Below are 21,005 nucleotides of genomic sequence, written 5' to 3'. Positions count from 1 at the left end.
CTACCCTAAGGAGAGTCCCATGGACTGCAAGAAGATCAAACCTATCCATTCTTAAGGAAATCAGCCCTGAGTGCTCACTGGAAGGACAGATCGTGAAGCTGGGGCTCCAATACTTTGGCCACCTCATAAGAAGAGAAGACTCCCTGGAGAAGACCCTGATGTTGGGAAAGATGGAGGGCGCAAGGAGAAAGGGACAACAGAGGACGAGATGGTTGGACAGTGTTCTCCAAGCTACTAACAATGAGTTTGACCAAACTGCGGGAGGCAGTGGAAGACAGGAGTGCCTGGCGTGCTCTGGTCCATGGGGTCACGAAGAGTCGGACATGACTAAACAACAACAACAAGGAGTCTCAAAGCGGCTAACAATCTCCTTTCCCTTCCTCCCCCACAACAAACACTCTGTGAGGTGAGTGAGGCTGAGAGACTTCAAAGAAGTGTAACTAGCCCAAGGTCACCCAGCAGCTGCATGTGGAGGAGCGGAGACGCGATCCCAGTTCCCCAGATTACAAGTCCACTGCTCTTAACCACTACACCACACTGGCTCTCACTAGATATAGACAGGCGAACTAACGTCAGTGTACTGGAAGATGCAAAGACGCAATTCTTTTTCAACATCAACTTCACTGGACTGGTCATGTTGTTTGGATGTCTGATCCAAAGCAAGTACTCTATTCCCAGCTTAAGAATGGAAAACATAATGCTGGTGGTCAACAAAAGAGGTTTAAAGACTCAAGGCAAATCTTTAAAAATGTAGTATAAACACCGACAACTGGGAATCACTGGCCTGTGAGCGCTCCAACTGGAGAACAGCCTTTACCAAAAGCGTCATGGACTTTGAAGACGCTTGAACTGAGGACAAAAGGGAGAAACATGCCAAGAGGAAGGCATGCTCGGCAAATCCTCACCATGATCAACTCCCGCCCGGAAACCTATGTCACCACTATGGAAGGATTGGAAGGAAGGATTAGTCCCTTATGGACAAACTGTTAAGACCATATTCATGGAAGACAATCTTAGTTGGCTATGAGTGAAGAGGAAGAGGAGGAGGAGAGAAACCAGGTAGATCAGGGAGGTTACATTGGGACCCTTTTCACTGACATGCTCTCTTTCTGTCTGTGCTGTGATATATACAGTGGTGCCTCGCTAGACGAATGCCCTGCTAGACGAAAATTCCGCTTAACGAAAGGTTGCCTTGCTATACAACGAGATTTTCTATGGCCACCGCTTCGTCTTGCGAAGCGTGGCCATAAAAACCTCCGATCAGAAAATCAGGGCATTCATCTAGCGAAAGGGGAACCAGCTGTAGCAAGGGAAGAAGGCAAAGGAAGATCAGCTGAGAGGAGCTGACAGCTGTCACCGCCTCTCAGGTGATCTTCCTTTGCCTTCTTTCCCTGCTGCAGCTGGTTCCCCTTTGTGTTCCGCTGGTCTCTGCCCCGGCAGAGACCAGCGGAACACAAAGAGGAACTAGCGGGGGAGGAACTAGGTGTCCGCCCGCTTGCCTTCGCCGAGGCGGGGCTTTCTCGGCGAAGGCAAGCGGGCGGGCTACGTGTCCCCCGCTTGCCTTTCCTGAGAAAGCCGGGCGCCTTCTCAGGGAAGGCAAGCGCCCTACGATCCCTGCTGTGTGTCGGGCAGGATGGGGGGAGGAAACGCAGGATCTTTCCTGTCTTCCCCCCCCCCCATCCTGCCTGTCACACAGTGGGGATCGTAGAGGGCTTGAGAAGCGCCCTACGATCCCCGCTGTGTGTCGGGCGGGATGGGGGGGAAACGCAGGATATTTCCTTCTTTCCCGACATACAACGGGGGATTGTAGGGGGCTTCTCCAGCCCCGTACGATCCCCGCTGTGTGACAGGCGGGATCCCCCACTGTGTCGGGCTTGCCTGGGCGCTTCAGCTCGGGGAAGCAGGCAGGGAGATGGCAACAGCCCGCAGCTTCCCGGGCTGTTGCCATCTCCCTGCCTGCTTCCCCGAGCCATAGCGCATCGGGGGACAGAGCCGAAGATCGGTGGGTGCTGTTTGCCGGGGTTGACAAGCCCCACAAGCAGCGCCCGCCGATCTTCATGTGACAGGCGGTGGGGAAGGCAGGCAGGCAAGAGAGCAAGCGCCTGCCTGCCTGCCCCGCCACCAGTCCCCTGGAGCCCATAGGAACGCATTGATTAAGTTTCAATGCATTCCTATGGGAAACCGGGACTCGCTAGACGAAAATTTCATTTCACGAATTGACCCATGGAACGAATTAATTTCGTCTAGCGAGGCACCAGATTATTAGAATTCAGCCATGTCAGTCTCCATTTGGAGGCTCAAGTAGTCTAGTGCAGATGATAAAGGTTTTCCATAGGCCTCACATATGAGGAAAAGCCCATTTAGCCTTTGTGTTTTACTCTCGTGGGCACCTTTTGTTCATGCCAAACCAAGAGGTGTTTTTCTTCCCCTCCTTGGTTACATTTCTCATTCCAATTCCATCCCAGAACATCATGAATCCAAAAACGGCCCTGCAACACCCGGCTCATGTAAATTTTAGAGCTAAGATTTATGAAATCACATTGTCCAGGTGTATTATTATATTATCTGGAAATTGCATTGTTTTCTTGGGTAGATTATCTCTTTATTCCTACTTTATTCTATTAAGTTTGGATATGAAAAATAACACTCGATTCTTCCAATACAGGTCACCGGGCAGCATTGGCTGATGTGTTACTTTCATACATTTTTATGATGTTCCTATAGTAAACATAATTTAATAAAGCCAAAACACACTAAATAAATAATTGCATCTAGAAAAGCAATAAAAGCAAATAAAATTAGTACTTTCATAAGTGGGAAAGGTACTTCAATTACTGCTACAAGCAACGGCGCACCATAAAATGTGTAGAATAATTTCCCTTATGCATATTTCCAGTATGTAATAATTTGATTGAAAATATGAGGAAACACACAGGAGGTTCAAAATTGTGGAGCACATACAGTTCTCAACAAAGGACGTGTAATAACTGAACATGGGAGATACAGCTTTATCATAGCCCCTTTCCCAGGCAAAAATCGGAGGAGGGGTGTGTGCGCTGCCATTGTCTATCTTTAATTATATTTTGCAAGTTTGCTTAGTTGGAAAGAGAGCTTTGCGCGATGAAAGTTAAGATGAAACTTTCCCGGCTTCTCAGAACGGCATTTTGAGCTGGAAATTAAGCAGCATCAGCTGAAATGAAAAGGGCCCCCAAACCCAACTGCTGGGGATAGCAGGGGGCCTTGTGACTCCCCCCACCAAAAAAATATATATATTCTCAATGCTTTAGAAAGCACTTGTGAAATATATCATGGAAGAAAAGATATTTGGGGCAGATATGTAGCCAGCGGCATCATCTCTGCTAATGTCCATGCCTAGCAAATGCCATAAAATTGGAACAGATGTTGGGGTCAGCAAGGCAAAGGGGGAGAATGGCCCTTTTTAGCAGTTATAGGTACCTCTAGTTACGAATTTAATGCGTTCTGAACACACATTCATAAGTCGAAAAAATTCGTAAGTCTAAGCAACCCTATCTAAAAATTCGTAATTAGAAAAAAATCCTATCTAAACCGCATCCAAGATGGCGGACGGAGCTCCGTTCGTAAGTAGAAACATTCGTAAGTAGAGTTATTTGTGAGTAGAGGTACCACTGTACAGTCATGCCTTGGAAGTCGAACGGAATCCGTTCCGGAAGTCCATTTGACTTCCAAAACATCCGAAAACCAAAATGCGGCTCCCGACATTTGCCTTCCAAAAATAGTTCACAAAACGGTCACTTCCGGGTTTGCGACATTCGGGAGCCAAAACTTTTGGGAACTAAGCTGTTCAAAAACCAAGGTATGGCTGTACACAAACATGCTGGCGAATAGTTGTGGCCATCTTTGTTTCTCTTTCTGAAGCTGCTGGGTGGTGGGTTAATGGTTTTCAGCATGTTTTTGCTGTTAACAGGAAAAGAGATGGGTATTTGACATGATTCATATGCCTGGCAGTTTCCAGTCACAAGAGAAAAGATACTGGCCTCTCGTAACTTTTTCTCTGCATGGAGGAAAGGCAGGTTGGAAATGGCAGTTGTGAATAAGCAAATGGCAGGGAAGAAGGGTGTTAAACAGCCCTCTCTGCTGAGTGTAGGTGATTTTAAGAGTCACCAAACACCTCTCCAAAGAGGGCCATCACACTAGGTTCATTCACCCGTCAACACCAAGACTCATGATTCTGGTGGGCCAGTCAGTGTAGACTACATTGAGCTCGATAGACTTATGCAACTTCCTATGTTCCCAATCACTCCAAGGCTACAACAGCTGTGGAAGCACTCAAGGAAAGACTCACAAGGAGCAATGGGAAGGAGGAATCCGACACCACGACACTGTCATGATCACCACAAAGATGGCCAAACGGCACTGTACCAATTGGGAGCCCAGAGCTGATTCTGAGGCCACCATGCAACTCTGCAATGTGGTCAGTAGGACTGGGCGATAAAGCAGTATTTCATCCAAAACCAGTTTCAAAATCCATATTGTGATATTGGTTTCATACTTTTTGACCTGGCAATATAAACCTGTTGCGGGGAAAACCAGGAAGCCAGCCAAGGCCTCAACAGAGCTCCATCCTTAGATGCTGATATATCACGATGTTGAAAACCAGGTATCGCCCAGCCCTAGTGGTCAGTACTTTTCTTTCTGCTGCCAAATAATTGGGGGGGGGCATTGAAAATCACTTTTGTGGGAGCAAGTTAGCCCCATTGGCCAGCAGTTGACCTCCTCTGCTGTAGTCTGTGGGAAAGGTTAGGAAATGACACTGTTGCCAATTGTTCTGGCAGTCCAGTCTCATCATTTGATGAGGCCCCAAGACACCATTTACCTAGTTTGTTACTATATTTTGTAATGGGCAAGATAGAGGCTTGTGCATTTGGTGGAGGCAAAATGCATTTCCATTTTGTATATTTCTTTTTTTAAAAAAACGAAAGTATTGTGCAAGAGTGATATTTAGCTATACAGTATATATCTGCAACTAAAGAGCAAAACTCATCTAACACAATATCTGCATATTATTAGTAGTAGTACTACAATTACAGTCTGACATAACCCTCTCCATTACCTTTTTTGTATTAGGGGAAACTGTGCAAACTGAGGGGGTGGGAGAAGCGTCATCTGTAAAAACTGTGTGAGTGTGTTTATGGGTGGGCGGGTGGGTTAAACTCCCTATACAGTGGTACCTCGACTTATGAACGACTCGACAGCCGAATTTTTCGACTTACGAATGGGGCAAATGGCCGCACGCTTACGAATTTCTCGACATCCGAACGGAAACCGCGGCGGTTTTAGATAGGGTTTTTTCCGACTTACAAATTTTTAGACGGGGTTGCTTCGACTTAGGAATTTTTCCATTCCCAATGCGTTCCTATGGGAAATCGCATTTCCAATGGCGCTTTTCGACTTAACGAATTTTTCGACCTACGAAGGTGCCTTCGGAACGGATTAAATTTGTTAAGTCGAGGCACCTCTGTATCTCGAGTGCTCCTCTACTTTTTACCAAAACTAACAGGCATGATGAAATCTGATCCTGGATGACTGCAAGCTTGTCAACTTCAGACCCAAGTCTCCCCTGCTATTTTAGGCAGACCCAGAATTTATTTTGGAAAGGGAGAAGTTTAAAAAGTGCTTACACACAGAGTCTGGCAGAAGGATACATTCAAGTTACACATACAAAATCCTTGCCAGCTGTGCTGGCAGCTGTTGAGAGAGGGAGCTGAATTTCGCCCTCCCTGCTCTACATCTCCTTCCCTTGCTAAACAGCTGACGGCCAGCATTCTGTAACTTCTCAGAGGTTTCAAGTGAATAGGAGGTCTTTAAAAAGTAGGGCATTTTTTCTTGGGCCACAGATGAAGGAGCCCACCTGATATCTAATCTATGGTCTACCTTCCAGCTTAAATGAGCTCTGCACCTAGAAGGTACAAGCAAAACTTGTCACTATAGTTGGAAGGGAATCCTATCCACACAACAACCGGGGGGGAAGTAAGAATTGGATAAGCCTTTGTGGGACTACTTACCAGGAGGACTTTCCTTTGTGGTTTCAGAAGCTTGGGCTTAGGGAAAGAGGCGGATATCGGTGCTGTAAAGGTAAGAACAGAACGGCGAGGAATTACTCCTTGTTTCTGCAAACTGGGTTCCTTCTAGGGCATGCAGAAACACTCTTAAGCTTTGACTCAGAGGCAAGGCAGACGGCACTCCAGATTCAACAGTTTGCGCTCAGGAATGCACTGCCTTGCCTAGCAATCTGCAGCATCTGCTCAAAAAAGCAGGGTTTTCCAACCACAGCCTTGTGGTCAAAAAGATTGCAATGTTCACACAAAGAACCAAAAGTCCTTTTTTTAAAAAAAAAACCTGTATCTTCAAAGGGCTAAAAGAAACTGTGGCACCCTGAAAATCAAGGCAGAAGCACCAGATTTATGCAGGAGCCACCTTCAAACCAAAGCTTCCGTCTCCAGGTCATGGGTTCGAGCCCCATGTTGGGCAAAAGATTCCTGCATTGCAGGGGGTTGGACTAGATGATCCTTGTGGTCCCTCTTCCAACTCTACTATTCTAGGATTCAAGATGATTCTGTGTGGAACATCCCAAGTCAAGTGAGGAATTCCCCGCAGAAGCACTTGCACAGCTAATACCCCATCCTCCTCCAGTTACCACTTGTGGAATCTTTCTGAAAAATGAGCTATTTTACTTATCAGTAGGCTTGGATTCACCACCACCCTACCTATCAAACAACCAACCAGTTGGTGCAATTATTACTTTTGGGAGACTGCTTTCTATGCACGCAGCTCCACTTGCTGCATGAGAGTAAATTACAGTTGGATCGGGGCCAAACCTGCGATGTACTGGAGTCAATCTCGCATGGGTGCTGCCGTAGCAGCAGATAGATCGAGGGTGAAGAATTGGGTCTAGCCTACCTGTCAGTCATCTGACACCAGTTGATTGTCACCTGTCGGATTTCAAAAGGTGATGTCAGATGGTATCAGAGGAACTGCTGATCAGTGGTTACCACAATCTCCTTTGAAGACACGCTTTCAATTGGCTGATGGCCCTGGGAGCGTTGCCGTCAAAGGGACCAGCTATAACTGCTGACTGGTGCTAATGGTGAGCCCCTTTTAAAGTTCATTTAGAACTCTCCTGGTGCATCAATATCCTGTTGTTGTTGTTGCATGGTGTGCACATGTGGATCAGTAAACTATGCTGGAAAAAAGATGCAAACCGAAAACTGGCATATCTGCCAGTTCTGGAGATCATCTGATATTCTCCAGGACAAACCAGAAAGCTAGTTGTGTCAAACATGAGAAAGAAGCAACTCACAGACCAACAACGAAACTGAACGAACAAGGGTTGTCCGCCCATTGCCAATTCTGGACTGTGAAGATTCGGTAACTTTCGCCTCGGCCACTTCTTTGAACCCATCAAACCACCCACCATGATATGCTGCTCAGGAGGTACCACACACCTTTGGCTGGGATGGCAGGAGGCTGCTCAACTTTCTTCTTCTTCTTCTTCTTGATTTTTACAGGCTGTTCTGGAGACAAGCTTGTCACACTGGTGACCGTTTCCCCTAAGCTGAGAAACGAGAGAGCCTGGTGAATAGAGAGCAGGAGAAGAAAAGCCAGCACATAAAACCCTCTCTGGGATGTTTAATTCAAGGTTCATTTTAAAAGGGTGGTCTCTTCTCCAAAACCTTAAGCAATATATTCCCTCCTGGTTGCCCCAAGATAGGGATACATATTAGTGATTGGCTTCCATTTCTTTATTGTGTATCATTTCAATCAAAGCAAATGTGGCAATGAGATATCCATTTCTCAGGGTGAAAACAGATGTGACAATCTAATCAGGGTTTTTTTTGCATTTTGGGTTTTTTGGGGCAACCTGGAGTTCTTCAGATGTCTTGGGCCACAACTCCCATGCTGGTTGGGGCTAATGGGAGTTGCAGTCTTTGGCCAAAATATCTGGAGGCCACCAAGTTGGCAAAAGCTGATCTAAAATGGTTTGCGCACACATTCACTGCTCTGAAATCACATTACGGATTTCTACCACAACATCTACCACACTTATGTTTCTCTTGGTCTTCCCCCCTAAAATGCAACTTTATGATTACAAGCACTGGAGTTTATTGTATCTTCCCCTCTCAAGACACCGTGAGAAGTTTGACTCCCCCCGCATTTTTCTTTACATTAAGTTGTTTGTTTTTAAGTATTTATAACCTGCTCTTCACTGAATTTTTCAATCCCAGAGCGGGGAACAATGAAATGAAATAGCAATATGAATGTACAGCTAGCAATATACAAAAATTACAGAATCCATGAAAGCCAGTCCAATGAATAAAACAAATTAATTGCTCCATCATAAAATAAACAAAGCTGGTAGGGACAACAATTAGAATTTCCAATTTAACCTTGTATCACTATAGTAATTTACACGGAGGTCTAGTTTATACAGAAAGTAGAATCGAGAATACTGTTCCTGGACTGCAAAAACACTAATATTTTAGTGCTCCCCTAGAAGAACAACTTCCTGTGCTTAGAAAATCAGTACACCTGGGAATAGACTAGGCTAAAATATTTCCCTAAGGTCTTAGTATTTTACGTGCAGGGAAAAATTTATTGGCAGGAGGTGGTAAGCATTCAACTGTAGCACTATAGCAGGCTTCCTCAACCTCGACCCTCCAGATGTTTTGAGACTACAATGGTCCTTCTACCGTAGCTAGGGATCATGGGAGTTGGAGGTCAAAAACATCTGGAGGACCGAGGTCGAGGAAGCCTGAACTATAGTCTGAAACGGTGTGGTCTTTTTTTGGACAGCCAGGGGCTAGTGCTTTTTGGAGAGTCATTGGGTTTTTGATGCTGCTTGTCTTTGCCCTGTTTATTGTGCTGCTGCTGTTTATTGGCACTGTTTTGCTCAGTGTTTCCTAAACTCACTCAACCGACATGCAGTCGGCTAGAGCCACTTTGGATCCAGATGTGGAATGTGACCTCAGGAGAGTAGGTCCTCATAGAGTTCCTATGTTTGAAGCACCAGTAGGTTCTTCATGACCAGTGAATAGATCTCCATGACCAGTGAATGGAATTATTTCTGCACAGATCATAGTGATCTTTCCAAGTAACCTGGAGCATGTAAGAACTGGTAGAAATGCCGATAGAGAAGCCCGGGCCCCCCCAAAGGCACCTGCTGCTTCGACTTACAAGAACTGGGAAAAGAGCAACTTTTTCTCGGCATTTGTCGTGTAATTTTAGTGGTCTAATACTGGGGCTCTCCAAAGCGTATTTCCTGGTACAGGCTCTACAAGCTCAGAACAAGGTCAGCCAGGACATTCTGGTTTCCCTGCTCAGCCCCATCTAAGACAGAAAAAGTACCCCCATCAGAGGATTTCTGGACCTGATACCTCCTTGGCAGGGAATGTGTGGCCTTGCTAAGACTTTCATCGGTGAGGATGGGGACATGTTTGCTCCGCATCCTGTGAAAGAAGGCTTTTGAGGTGAGGCAAGCTCCTCTCAATCCTATCTTCATTTCATCATTGTTCTTGAATAATTCTTTTAAAAGGCCGTAAAGCCAAGGGGGTAGTGCTTCTGGCAAAGATGGAAAGTTGCCATGTCCTCATGGACTTGACGGAAGGTAGTTTCATTCTTATGGCAGCAAGTTATTAAGGAGCGTCTCCACCCCCATTGTTCTACCCGGACACTGAGGTCCAGCGCCGAGGGCCTTCTGGCGGTTCCTTCGCTGCATGAAGCTAAAGTTAGGCAGAGGGCCTTCTCGGTAGTGGCACCCGCCCTGTGGAACGCCCTCCCACCAGATGTCAAAGAGAACAACAACTAACAGACTTTTAGAAGACATCTGAAGGCAGCCCTGTTTAGAGAAGCTTTTAATGCTTGATGGATTACTGTATTTTAATGTTTTGCTGGAAGCCGCCCAGAGTGGCTGGGGCAGCCCGGCCAGATGGGTGGGGTATACATAATAAATTATTATTATTATTATTATTATTAATCTCCCTCCATCATTAGGGTCCACTGCCTTGGAGCCAAGGGCATCTAACCAGGGTATTTTAAGATGAGATAGGGGCCTGGGAGCTTCTAGGGAGCTTTATTTGGGAAGACATATAAGCTTCCATCTCTGCTCGGAGAGGAAAGGAGGAAGAGCCAACCCTGTGTGTGTATGTGTACACCCACCCACCCACACATAGTGGGAATCAGGCTGGATAAAAATCAATTTGTAAATAAAATGGATCTTTTTTATTTAAATCGATTTTTTTATTTAAATAGGATTTGTTTTTATTTAAATAGGATTTTTAAAATAAAATGCTTTTGGAGGAAAATTCTTTCTAAAGATAGTTTTCTATTTAAGTTATACTCTAAAGGCTATTCAACAGGAAATAAGGATTTGTTTTAAGTTTTTCATGTGTGCTGAAACTCAGTCTAAGATTTTCTTTTAAATTGTTTAACCACATCAGTTAACAAACATGGATACAGATGCTATGTTATTGTTTTAGTTAAATAAATTGTTTAAATTGTTCTTAAGGAAATGATTATTTTTCACCTTCCAATAAAGTACAGCAGAAAAGTTGTCCAAATATGCAACCTCACCATCATTTCATAATTAGCTGTCTATGTATTTCTCATATAACCAGTATAACCAAATCAGTAATTTTTGATATAACTGTAAAAACTACTTATTCCAAAAATGAAATCTTCATCTGGTTGTAAATATTAAGAATAAGTCTTTCTGTTAAAAAAGTGATTTAAATCAAGTCTTACTGACTAGTGATTTAAATGGATTTGATTTACCGTAAATCAAATCCACCCTGGTGGAAATAACAATTTCTCTTGGATTTCTGTGAAAAGAAAAGGGCCTGATCAGCCCCACAAATAGGAAGGGGGTTAAAAGGCTGTGGAGCCCAGATTAGCTTCTACCCTCTTGCCTGGGTTACCTGCCTCTGTTTCCCCTCCTCCATTTCCTTTCTCCTTGCCCCCCAACACTGCTTCTATTGCCTAGCCCTAGCAGCTCTCAGCAGTCCACCATCATGGATAGGTACAGTGCCACCTATCAGCAGCCAAGTGAACTGCAGCACGATGGCAGCCGAACCTTTTTATTATATGCTAAGATATATATTTGTCAGACAGAAAATAAGCAAAACAATCCGTATAAACTATTTGGGGACAGGTAAAACAAAATTATATGTATTGCCTCCTTTTCCTACCTGTTCTGGGAACACTTCACCAAGTAATGTTTCACTGTGAAAAACACAGAAAGAAAAGTAGGGGGGGAAGAAAAGCATGGTTTTAAAAAAGTGTGGCGCTGCAGATAATATGCCCTTTGTATGTAGGTAAGCAATTGCCATCTTCTTGTTACAGGTTGAGGGTCTGCAAGTTGTAAAGCATATGTCAGGCATCCCCAAACTGCGGCCCTCCAGATGTTTTGGCCTACAATTCCCATGATCCCTAGCTAACAGGACCAGTGGTCAGGGAAGATGGGAACTGTAGCCCAAAACATCTGGAGGACCGAAGTTTGGGGATGCCTGCCATATGTGAATCTCAAAAAGGTGGAACAGAGGAAAAAGCACATTCTTCATTCAGGCAGTGGCCAGCTAGGTAGGTCCATGATGCAGGGCTTCCTCAGCAAAGCCACGTGACAAGTCAAAAACAGTGTTTCCCTCTTCTCTGGTCCGCAGGCTGAGAACGCCCTCCCATCAGATATCAAGGAAATACACAACCATTTTACTTTTAAAAGACATCTGAAGGCAGCCCTGTTTAGGGAAGTTTTTAATGTTTAATGCTGTATTATGTTTTTAATATTTGGTTGGGAGCTGCCCAGAGTGGCTGGGGAAACCCAGCCAGATGGGCGGGGTATAAATAATAAATATTATTATTATTATTATTATTATTATTATTATTATTATTATATATTTTCTCAGCAAAATGAAAGAAGGAAGCTTCAGGTGTATTTGAGAGAGAACGAGAGGGAGAGGGGGAGAAAGAAATATCTGCAAAATCCGAATTGTGACAATGCTACAACAAATTACAATGTTGTGGCATGTTTATCACAATGCTAGTAAGTTAATCAAGCAAAATACTGCCCTTATAAAGATAAAAAGCAAAGCAATGTGAATAAAAACGATTCTATTTGCTACCTGAGGGAGCGTCTTCACCCCCATCGCTCTGCCCGGACACTGAGGTCCAGCTTCTGACGGTTCCCTCACTGTGAGAAGCAAAGCTACAGGAAACCACGCAGGGAGCCTTCTCGGTTGTGACTCCCACCTTCCCATCAGATGTCAAGGAATAAACAACTATCTGACTTTTAGAAGACATCTGAAGGCAGCCTTATCTAGGGAAGTTTTTAATGTTTTATTGTATTTTTAATATTTTGTTGGAAGCCACCCAGAGTGGCTAGTGGGGGAAACCCAGCCAGATGGGCGGTGTATAAACAATAAATTATTTATTATTATTATTATTATTATTAAAGTCATGAAATTTTCCCCAATAACAGTTCATTGCATCTTCATTATTCCAAAAGAAAACAGAGAAGCCCACTTCTCTGTTCATTTGCTATCCTGTTGTCTACATGCTTTCCTCATACTTCTTAACTTGGTCATATATGGCATGACCCAATTTCTTGTGCTCCCAAATATTTGCAATCCATTAATCGGTCATAGGCAGACTAGCTCTCTTCCGGGGATAGCAGACAAGCATACAAGGCTGCCGTCAGTGAGTAAACTGTCATTTACAAATTGTCTGTTAGAACTGTCCCTTTAAGATAGCAAAAGGATATTACTAAAGGCTCTTTTGGCAACCATCTCGGCGATTTTAATTTATGCTAAAATAGAATCCCAGAAGATGTTGATCTGAGGGCATTATCAGAGAATATATCCATTTGTTCCTGAAGCGCCGGCATTTCAAATATTGATCTAGCATTAGGAAATATTTGATTCAATCTTGCTGGTGTCAGATACCATCTCCATAATAACTCAGAGAAATTCTCTTTAACATGTATAATTCATACACGTTGTGAGTTGGAGAAGGTTTTAATAGAAACAGAGTAATAAAAACAAACCCAAAACAGTAACGTGCATGGAAATGGGTGATGAATTGTGAGTACTGTTAAACAACTCTAAAACAAAAACAAATGGGGGTTGGACTAGATGACCCTTGAGGTCCCTTCTAACAATCTAGGATTCATTGAAAGAAAAGCAAAAAGGTGACTATGTGCAAAACAACATGGCAATATATAATGGTATTGCTAAATGCGCACAAAAACGTCATTCAGCCTTTCTTCATCACTCACCACGGGAGCGTTTTTTGTTGATCAGGGTCTGGCAGAGGACAACCACGGTGAACAGCAGGACACTGACGATTCCTATGGAGCACACGAACACAGCATAGACATACAGGTCTGAAAGGCAAACCATGGATGCGTATCAGCCATCTGCTTTCATGTATACCCAAGAAAGAATCATACCTGCCAAGTTCCTGCCGGAAAAATAAGGGATCGGGCCGAAAGTAGCAGACCGGAAGTAGCACTGCCGCCATTTTGGAACTGGGTGGAGCATGCTCAGAAGCAACTTTTGATGCTGCTCTGCCCAGTTCCAAAATGGCGGCTGCACCAGAAGTCGCGCTGCAGCCATTTTGGAACTGGGCAGAGCAGCATCAAAAGTCGCTTCTGAGCATGCTCCGCCCAGTTCCAAAATGGCCGGGAAACCGGGGGGGAAACAAAAAATCCATTTTTTCAGCTGGGAACAGCTGGAAAAACGGGGGTTTCCCGGGGAATACGGGACACTTGGCAGTTATGGAAAGAATACACAAGTTTTGAACAAAAGTAAAACTGCGCTTGGAGCCCCGGACCCAAAATCTTGGCAAGAAAGGTGTGAAAGGAGAAGAATACTACCAACCATGCATATTGGGCAAGACCAAAGGCCTGTTCTACCAAGAATCTTGTCTTTAACAGGGACCCGACATAGAGGTAAAAAAAGGTAAAGGTAAAGAACCACCTGGACGGAATATGTCCAGTCAAAGGCGACTATGGGGTTGCGCCGCTCATCTCGCTTTCAGGCTGAAGGAGCCGGCATTTGTCCACAGACAGCCTCCCGGATCATGTGGCCAGCAGGACTAAACCTTCCCGTCACAGTGGTACCTATTTACAGTATCTACTTGCACTTTGACGTGCTTTTGAACTGCTAGGTAGGCAGGAGCTGGGACAGAGCAACGGGAGCTCACCCCGTCGCGGGGATTCAAACTGCTGACCTTCTGATCGGCAAGCCCTAGGCTCTGTGGTTTAGACCACAGCGCCACCTGCACCCCTTATACCTGACACAGAGGTACTTGATAAAAGGCTTAAATGATAAAGGGTTTGATCTCATTAAGAGAAGTGAGATTACAGGGAACCAGGTAGAGGGCCTTCTTGGTAGTGGTGCCCTCCTGTCAGATGTCAAGGAAATAAACATCCATCTGACTTTTAGAAGACATCTGAAGGCAGCCCTGTTCAGGGAAGTTTTTAATGTTTGATGTCTCACTGTGGCAGTGGCAGGGGTGAGGAGGAGCATCAGAAGATGCCATTTGCCCACTTGGCCATTGGTTTTTTTGCCTCGCTGGCAGGAAAGCAGTTGAGAGCAATGATGAGGAAGGGCTTCCCCAGCAGGCGATAATGGCTGCGAAAAGGCAGGTTCCCTGAGGAATGGGAGGGGTGGAGCTTTTCTATAATATTATACTTTGCATACATTCAGAATCTGTCAAGTGTTCCACATCCCTTCTCCGGTGAAATTTTGCAGCCTCCTGAAAAGGCTTTTCGCTTGCCTCTTACTCGGTTTTCTTCCAATCCCACTTTCTCATTTTTTATGGCCTTGTTGATATTTTATCCACAACTCTTCTGTCAGCTTTGAAAGCTGCTTCTTCTGATTGACTTTCAGTTTCTGTATTTCTTAGTCACTTTGAACTATTTAAGTTTTGAACTAGAAACGAGAGGATGTGAATATTCCTAACAAAGCAAATAAAATTACTGTTTGGAGATGGCATGAAAGATTTCCACAATGCCAGGAAAATGTGATATTGGAGTTCAAAAAGGTTTTGTTTGGCAGATAGTCAACAAAACTGCACATCTTCCATATAGAAGGATTTCAAACAAGCAGAGAGGCTGCAAGCCAATGACTTCACTCCAAAGGCAAGTGAAACCAAAGGCTCTAATATATAAAATGTTTGTGGTAACAATCCATGTTTAAAACCAGACTCATTGACATGAATTTCAGTCACATTTCAAGAGCAAATGTCTGTCTGTCTCTTTCAAGCTTTTTGTACCGATCTTCTTCTATAAGGAACAGTTTGCATCGTTTCAGTTTCCGAAAACTTCCCAGATTTTTGTCCAAATTAATTTCTGCTCATTTAGTAATCTGCTCTTTAATGACAATGAATGTTGAATACGCAACACTTGCTGCTCTACTCTTAATATTCTATTCAGTCAGGCCTAGGTAAAGGTAAAGGGACCCCTGACCATTAGGTCCAGTCGTGACCGATTTTGGGGTTGCGCGCTCATCTCGCATTATTGGCCAAGGGAGCCGGCATACAGCTTCCGGGTCATGTGGCCAGCATGACAAAGCCGCTTCTGGCAAACCAGAGCAGCACATGGAAACGCCGTTTACCTTCCCGCTGTAGCGGTTCCTATTTATCTACTTGCATTTTTATGTGCTTTCGAACTGCTAGGTTGGCAGGAGCTGGGACCAAGCAACGGGAGCTCACCCCGTCACAGGGATTCGATCCGCCGACCTTCTGGTCAGCAAGCCCTAGGCTCAGTGGTTTAGCCCACAGGCCTACCCACATATAAATGTCCCCCCAATATTTTTTTCAAGTTGGCACAAAATCAATCAAATCAATCAATCTCCCCCACTTACAGAAAACAGGATTATGTGCCAATTACGTTTAGAGCCCTGAAGCATTTTGGGGGGGGTGACTCCTGGTTACAGTAAATTTGTGACCATGGCTGAAACCATTCTAAGAGCTTCTAAAACCTGTGGGTGCAAAATTCTGTGGTGTGTGAGTGTTTTGGCTTACTTCCCCCAAAAGAAAAAACAAGGCTGCACAACGGTACTTTTCAATGGATTCTCACATCTTCGCGAAGATGACCAAAGGGGGAAGCGTATACTTAACCCTCAAAGAACTTCCAGGCCTTGTGGTTTTTCTCAGCGTCGGAGTCATCCGAAACTCTGGATGAAATCACTGCAATGGGCACACAACAACATTGGCAAACTAGTCACACACTTTTCAGAAGGGGTCACTGTGAAAACGGATTGCAGGTCAACAAAAGCAAGCAAGTGATCCCCCTAAGCCATCTAATAAACTTCTCAGCTCAGTGAAATAGTAGAAAACAATGTGGGGGTTTGTATCAGGGGCCACATAAAACACAGTATGTTCTTTAAAAACTCTGCAATTGAGATTTTTCTGGGAAGATTCCCCCCCCAAAAAAAATCATTTGGGTGCTTTTCTTTGATTTTTAAATTAGCCCAACTTGCCATACGTCCGGGTTTCCCCAGACATTTTGCAGATTGAGCAAAAATCCGCCTGACGTTTTGCTGAGCGATTCCAGGACGTGTCCAGGAAAACCCGAACATATGGCAACCATATCTGAATTCACTTTTAAGTAAATGTGTATAAAACAAGGCTGTTAGCATTGGTATATGGGATGCGCCAAACGTATGCAGCTCCCCAAGCATGTAGGTCTGTGGCAGTGCAGTTTGTACTGGAAGAAATTCAGTCAGACTCTCAACTTTTCAGCCGGTTAAGTCCCTTTACTGGCAGGTGCAAAGCACTAAGGCGGTTCCTCTATATTTGTAAAGTACAGGCTTCCCCTAGATTCCCAGTAAAAGCTGCAGACTTCAAATGCAAGGCAAGTGCAACTCGTAACAGCGTACATACAGCACAGAATTCAGTATCAATCTGGCAGAGCTTCATCACAGTGAAGCAAGGAAGGCAATGTACAGCCTGCGGGATGTAACATAAGCAGTCAAGTACAACACTTCCTGTTTGCCCAGAGGGGACATGCAGGGGGGTGATACTCCATAGCCAGGAGGACTTCCTGTCACACCTGGTCTGGAGCTTCCTTCCCCTGCATGCGACCAGATAGAAGGGCATGACCCCAGGAGACCCCATGAAAGGGGCTGGCCACGCAGCCATCCCTCCTCCTCCCCCTCCCCCTCCCCCTCCCTCTTCTTCTTCTTCTTCTTCTTCTTCTTCTTCTTCTTCTTCTTCTTCTTCTTCTTCTTCTTCTTCTTCTTCTTCTTCTTCTTCTTCTTCTTCTTGCCATGCTCTCTTGATACTGATGTATTTTGCTGTCTGCTGGCTCTCAGCCACCAGGACATGGGCTCATTCCCATATGGGACGAACTCAAACCCTCTTCTGTAACTCTAAGCTAAAGCCTGCCTTCCGGGATCCAACTGTGAACTGAATGTGAGTAAACTTATTACTTTTAAAAGAAGCTTCTTCTGCCTTTATTCTTTTTAGGAGGGACAAAAGAGGTCTTACCAGGAATATACTCCAATCTGAACAAAGCCAGATTGGGTTGCTTAATTAAAGAGATTCAAACGAATCTACCAACTAGCTTCCTGCTACCGGTATATATTGGGGAATGCACTCTGCTGCTGACTCACAAGTGTGAGCAAGGAAGGATATTATTAAATCAATATATCCTCTCCTAGTATCTGCAGTATTCCCACCCTCTTAATTTACCCAAGAATGGCCACACCCTTGGCTGTTGTCAGGTCACTAATCACAAGACCTGAAGGTGCAAGGATGAGGGAAGCACAAGCTCCAGATTTTTCTTAAAAGCAATTAAAGGAACTTCATCAGAGGCTTGCAGCGTATAGAGAAGAACGGAGAAATCTGGGGCCCTCTACTGATGTTGTTAAGACTACAACTCAGAATCATAGAGTTGGAAGGGTCTTCTAGTCCAACTCCCATCATGCCTGGCAGGGGTCCTGCTGGGGGGGGGTGATGGGCGTCAAGAGTCCAACAACATCTTGAGGGTTCGTCGTTCCCCCACCCCAAAATGGAGACAATTTGACAGATTAACACAAAATTATTGCCCATAACTGAAAAATGAACAACATTTATCCAGGCAAGACATTCAGAAACTCTCTCCATATGCAGAGTATTTAGCAACCAAGTTCAACGTGCTGTCGTTGTGAAAGGGTCGCCCAATGTGCTGCTGCTTATTTGCGAAGGCAATACAGTGGTAACTCTGGTTACAAACTTAATTCGTTCTGGAGGTCCGTTCTTAACCTGAAACTATTCTTAACTGGAGGCGTGCTTTCACTAATGGGGCCTCCTGCTGCCTCTGCACTGTCGGCACGCAGTTTCTGTTCTCATCCAGGGGCAAAGTTCTCAACTCGAGGTTGTTTCTACTTACGAATAGAGCTCTGTCCACCATCTTGGATGCGGTTTAGATAGGATTTTTTCTACTTACGAATTTTTAGATAGGGTTGCTTCTACTCACGAATTTTTTCTCCCAATGCATTCCTATGGGATTCGACTTACAATTTTTTTCTACTTACAAATGTGTGTTCGGAACGCATTAAATTCGTAAGTAGAGGTACCACTGTACTTGCTTTTGACCACTTTTGACAGATCCTAAATGGTTTGGGTCAATTTTGAGTTCTTTCTCAATTTCTTCAATACACACAGGCCGGCAAAAATGTCAAACATTTTAATCAATAAAAATAAATGCCCCATGGGAAGATTGCAAGACTCACCTTGGATTTCCGTAGATGCGCTACCGTTCGACCACGCCGTCCACTTGTTCCTATACTTGCCAATCTCCTGAACTTTGCAAATATAGAGTCCCTGGTCAGCTTGCTGGAGATTCAGGATAAAAAATGTGTACACCGTCCCATGTCTCTCCTCCAGAAGGTGAAGTCTTTGCTTATAGAATTGACGGTTGTAATTCCCATAGTACTGGACTACTCCATATTTAGTCATTTTGATCATCAGGTACTCTTGGGTCGGCGGAAGGGCAAAGAGCCACCGGACAGCCAGCAGATTCTCTGTTCGCCTTTTTTGAGACACGTGGCAAAAGAGGGTAGCGTTGTCTCCTACCATGTATTGTACTCTGGGTCCCGGAGAAACGGTGACATTCAGAGCTTCATAGACACCTGCAAAAGAAAAGATGGGTAAATGCAAGCAGACACTTGCAAGAGTGAGAAGGGGTACATGTGACCTCCATGTACCGTACAATGAATGCAAAGCTATTGCTTTAATGGTGATGACGATGGGGAGCAGATTTGTGCATCTTTTATAGGGGTTTAATTTTTTGTGGGTGGGATATCCTATTTCCCCAGCACTTACCCTGTGGCATAGACTACCGGTATCAACTGTCAGCAGCAAAAGGAAAGGCCATTGGATTATGATGAGTTCCACATTAGTGAGCGGGCTTTCGTACTGAGTTGTTTAAATGGCACCGAGCTATGTTAAACACATCCATTTCTAGTAAAACCAAAATGTGATTTTCTCTTTACACCTGGTACAATCTGTGCTGGAGAATTATGGTGCTGGAGGAGACTCTTGAGAGTCCCATGGACTGCAAGAAGAACAAATCTATCCATTCTGAAGGAAATCAGCCCTGAGTGCTCACTGGAAGGACAGATCGTGAAGCTGAGGCTCCAATACTTTGGCCACCTCATGAGAAGAGAAGAATCCTTGGAAAAGACCCTGATGCTAGGAAAGATTGAGGGCACAAGGAGAAGGGGACGACAGAGGACGAGATGGTTGGACAGTGTTCTCAAAGCTACGAACATGAGTTTGACCAAACTGCGGGAGGCAGTGCAAGACAGGAGTGCCTGGCGTGCTCTGGTCCATGGGGTCACGAAGAGTCGGACACGACTAAACGACTAAACAACAACAACACAATCTGTGCTATATACCCTCCAGAATTTCTCTAATGAAAATAGGGAGTAATAATAATACACTGCCCATCTGACTGGGTTGCCCCAGGCACTCTGGGCAGCTTCCAACATAAATAAAAACTAATAAAACATTAAAAATGGGGAGGGAGAATTCCCTATGCAGTGGTTTTCGAACGTGTCTCCACCCCCATTGTTCAGCCCAGACACCGAGGTCCAGCTCTGAGGGCCTTCTGACGGTTCCCTCACTGCGGGAAGCGAAGTTACAGGGAACCAGGCAGAGGGCGTTCTCAGTAGTGACATCTCAGGTGTCAAGGAAATAAACAACTATCTGACTTTTAGAAGACATATTAAGGCAGCCCTGTTTAGGGAAGTTTTTAATGTTTGAAGTTTTATTTTGTTTTTAATGCACTGTTGAAAGCCACCCAGAGTGGCTGGGGAAACCCAGCCAGATGGATGGGGTATAAATAATAAATTTATTAATTATTAATTATTATTATTATTATATGCATTATTTGATTTGCAAGCTGTGTGGGCCAAAAACGAGACACCTGAGATTATTGTCACATCAGGTGATAGTCCGAGTGGATACCACGCAAACACAAACCCCATCAATCTTGACCCGGACATGAGGGAAATGAGGATCCCGCTGGCCAGATCAAACTCTACAGCCCTTGCTACTGCAGTGTGAAAGGAAACTGTCATCTGAACATGAGGAAAGTGACAATAAACCCCAGTTCCTGTTTTGAAAGCCATTCAAGCCCATTTCCACATTCTGCCCTAGTTGTGCTTTCTTATCCTGTATCTGAGCTGCAGATGTAATTATACCAATGCCTATATAACCATTTCCTACTTTTTAGACATCAGTGGCAATTTTTGAAGCGTACATTGCTCTTAATGATATCTTGCCCGTTGACCTTCAACCCAGAGCTACCTGCATTTTGCCTGGGGGGGAAGTGATCCTTGGAGAACTTAGCATCATTCCTAAGAATGATTAATCAACTGGAAAATGTATGAATTAGCCCCAGCATGCAATTGATCATTCAAGTGAGAAAATGAATAATTACTTAACAGGGTGAATAATTAATTAGTATCATTAATAACTGATTC

At 44.4% G+C, this 21,005-nt stretch overlaps 1 protein-coding gene across 1 annotated transcript in view; it reads right to left on the bottom strand.

Annotated features, from left to right (window-relative positions):
• The window catches only part of VSTM4 (V-set and transmembrane domain containing 4), a 34,445-nt gene that overhangs the window by 895 nt on the left and 12,545 nt on the right, over positions 1-21,005 (bottom strand). The window contains exons 2-7 of the mRNA XM_035138587.2: positions 18,750-19,148; positions 16,153-16,221; positions 13,304-13,411; positions 11,223-11,256; positions 7,485-7,594; positions 6,045-6,106 (exon numbers count right to left, since the gene is read on the bottom strand). Of these exons, the coding sequence (XP_034994478.1) occupies positions 6,045-6,106; positions 7,485-7,594; positions 11,223-11,256; positions 13,304-13,411; positions 16,153-16,221; positions 18,750-19,148 (782 nt within the window). The remainder of the gene's footprint in view (positions 1-6,044; positions 6,107-7,484; positions 7,595-11,222; positions 11,257-13,303; positions 13,412-16,152; positions 16,222-18,749; positions 19,149-21,005) is intronic.

Source organism: Zootoca vivipara, chromosome 5, assembly GCF_963506605.1.
Source record: "Zootoca vivipara chromosome 5, rZooViv1.1, whole genome shotgun sequence".
NCBI classification, from domain to species: Eukaryota; Metazoa; Chordata; class Lepidosauria; order Squamata; family Lacertidae; genus Zootoca; species Zootoca vivipara.
This window is presented reverse-complemented; position numbering and strand designations above follow the sequence as displayed.